Raw genomic sequence first — 2039 nt, 5'->3', positions numbered from 1 at the left:
TTTTAGTTGCATTTTTTCTTTCTGCCGTTCTTGTTGTTATTTTGCTTCTCTGCTGAGGGGGTGTTGTGCTGGTGAAGTTGAGTTGTTGAGGAACACATTTTTTTTTTCTGCTTGGGAGAGGCGGGGGACCTCTCGCCGCACGTGCCTTCATCCCGCAGTTCATCGGCGTAGCGCAGCATGAAAGGGGGCCGGAGCGGGAAGGCTCCGGTGCGGCACTGCGCAGACAATAGACGAGTAGTGAGTGGGGTGCGCTTTGGATTGTGAGGTCCATGCTCGCTAATGGCTTCCATCGTGCTTCTCGCTCTCCCACACACACACTGTTACTCTTGCCCCACCGCCCCACCCAAATTATAAATTTCTATATCTCTGCCAACTGTGGTCGTTTTGCTACTACATTTCTCTGTGCATATATAAATAAATATTTATATGTATATAATACGTGTGTGTGTGTGTGTGTATGTATGCCTTTGTTTCTTCTTACAAGAGTGACATTGCTGCGGTGGGTCCAGCCAAAAAAAAAAGATCTTGGTGTCTGCTCCTGATAAACCAGACAAACGAACAGAGACTCAAAGGGTGTGTATATTCATATATGCATGCATATATGTATGGTTATACGTTATCCAAGAAGGTGAAGAATGGAACATGACTGGTCATATTGTTTTAATTGTTATTGATACTTCTATTCAAAATTTGCCCAAGGCTTGCGCTCGTGGTGCTGGAGCGGATTGTTATTTTTATTTTTATTTCCTGCCTTGTTTGCTGTTGCGGTTTTTTTTGTCGGGTGTCTTCCCGTGTTTCTCCGAGTTTGTCAGTTCCCCTCTGCGTAGTTCATAAACAATTCCCTCGTGTTTTTTTTATACCCGCTGGAGTTTGTGATACACTTCAACTTTCACTGCGTGCCAACGAGGCGTGCGGGGTGGATGTATTCATCCCTTTTTCTTCCCTGCGCTTATTCTGCCTCTCTGCCGTGCCTTCGCTTCTCGCCCCTCCGTTGCCGCACATTTTTTTTGCTCACGCATGTACTCCTTTGCCTCCCCCCATTTGCTTCGCTCCCCGTCGCAGTGAGGTTCTCCTCTGACACTCCGCGTCTGCACGACACAACACCGACAAGAAGCAAACCGAAGAAAGATGGTTGCCGCTCGCACGAAGGCCAACTCCAAGATCCGCCGCATCGGCAAGAAGAAGGGTGCGACGATGAAGGACGTCCACCCGTGGCGCTGGGTCAAGCTCTGCAGTCAGCACTTCAAGCAGGAGGGTAAGCTCATGGTGCCGAACTGCGCTGAGATTGTGAAAACCTCCCACGGCCGCGAACGCGCCCCGCAGAACCCTGACTGGTACTACATCCGTTGTGCCGCCATCCTTCGTGCCGTGTACATGCGCCCCGGCGTTGGCTACGGCGGTCTGAGCAAGCGCTTCTCAAACAAGAAGAACCGCGGCAGCCGCCCCGAGATCACCACGCGTGCCTCCAGGGGTCTCCTTCACTGGGGTTGCAAGAGCCTCACGAAGCTGGGCCTTGTTGAGAAGTGCGAGAGCTCAGGCCACCGCATCACGAAGGCTGGCCGCAAGCTCGCTGACGCGATTGCCTTCAAGGTCGCGATTCGCAAGCTCAACACCGCTTCTGTGCAGAAGTGACCCGGGTGTTTTTGTCCTCCTACAGCAGCGTGACGAGAGAGTTCTGAACAAGTTTGTTTGACTGATACTTTATGTTTTGTTTATTTTATGTTTCACAAATGGGCTTGCGTGCGCACGCGCGCACGCCTGAGGGAAGATTGGGGGAGAGCGGTGCGCATGTGTGAGAGGCTAGGGAGAGGACAATTTAACCTTCAAGCGTATACGATACTGTGCCGGTTTTTTTTCTCTTTCCTCTTCTCCATCCATCGCTGGCACGTAGTAGCTTTTCCTGTTCGCTGGCAGGGAGGGAAGGCGCATAAAAGTTGTGACCACCCAACACACACACACACACACACACACACACACACACACGTAATAACTATTTGTATTGCACGATTATTTCACTAACGTCGAGAGGTGTTGCAGGA

The 2039-nt window shown here is 50.8% G+C and overlaps 1 protein-coding gene across 1 annotated transcript, besides 3 other annotated features; it reads left to right on the top strand.

Moving 5' to 3' along the window:
• Window positions 1-406: 406 nt before the first annotated feature.
• Window positions 407-438: a microsatellite.
• A 1-nt stretch (window position 439) lies between these two features.
• Window positions 440-464: a microsatellite.
• Window positions 465-1128: 664 nt separating this feature from the next.
• Window positions 1129-1632, top strand: Tco025E_09358 (ribosomal protein S19; the record flags this gene model as incomplete). The annotated part of the gene is made up of 1 exon (XM_029376177.1): window positions 1129-1632. The coding sequence occupies one exon, from the start codon at window positions 1129-1131 to the stop codon at window positions 1630-1632; it is 504 nt and encodes a 167-aa protein (XP_029223712.1).
• A 315-nt stretch (window positions 1633-1947) lies between these two features.
• Window positions 1948-1983: a microsatellite.
• Between the last annotated feature and the right edge of the window lie 56 nt (window positions 1984-2039).

This window comes from Trypanosoma conorhini, assembly GCF_003719485.1.
Source record: "Trypanosoma conorhini strain 025E chromosome Unknown Tco_14.4_contig_01081, whole genome shotgun sequence".
Lineage (NCBI taxonomy): Eukaryota > Euglenozoa > Kinetoplastea > Trypanosomatida > Trypanosomatidae > Trypanosoma > Trypanosoma conorhini.
The sequence above is the reverse complement of the archived record's forward strand: the minus strand, read 5'-3'. Positions and strand labels throughout refer to the sequence as shown.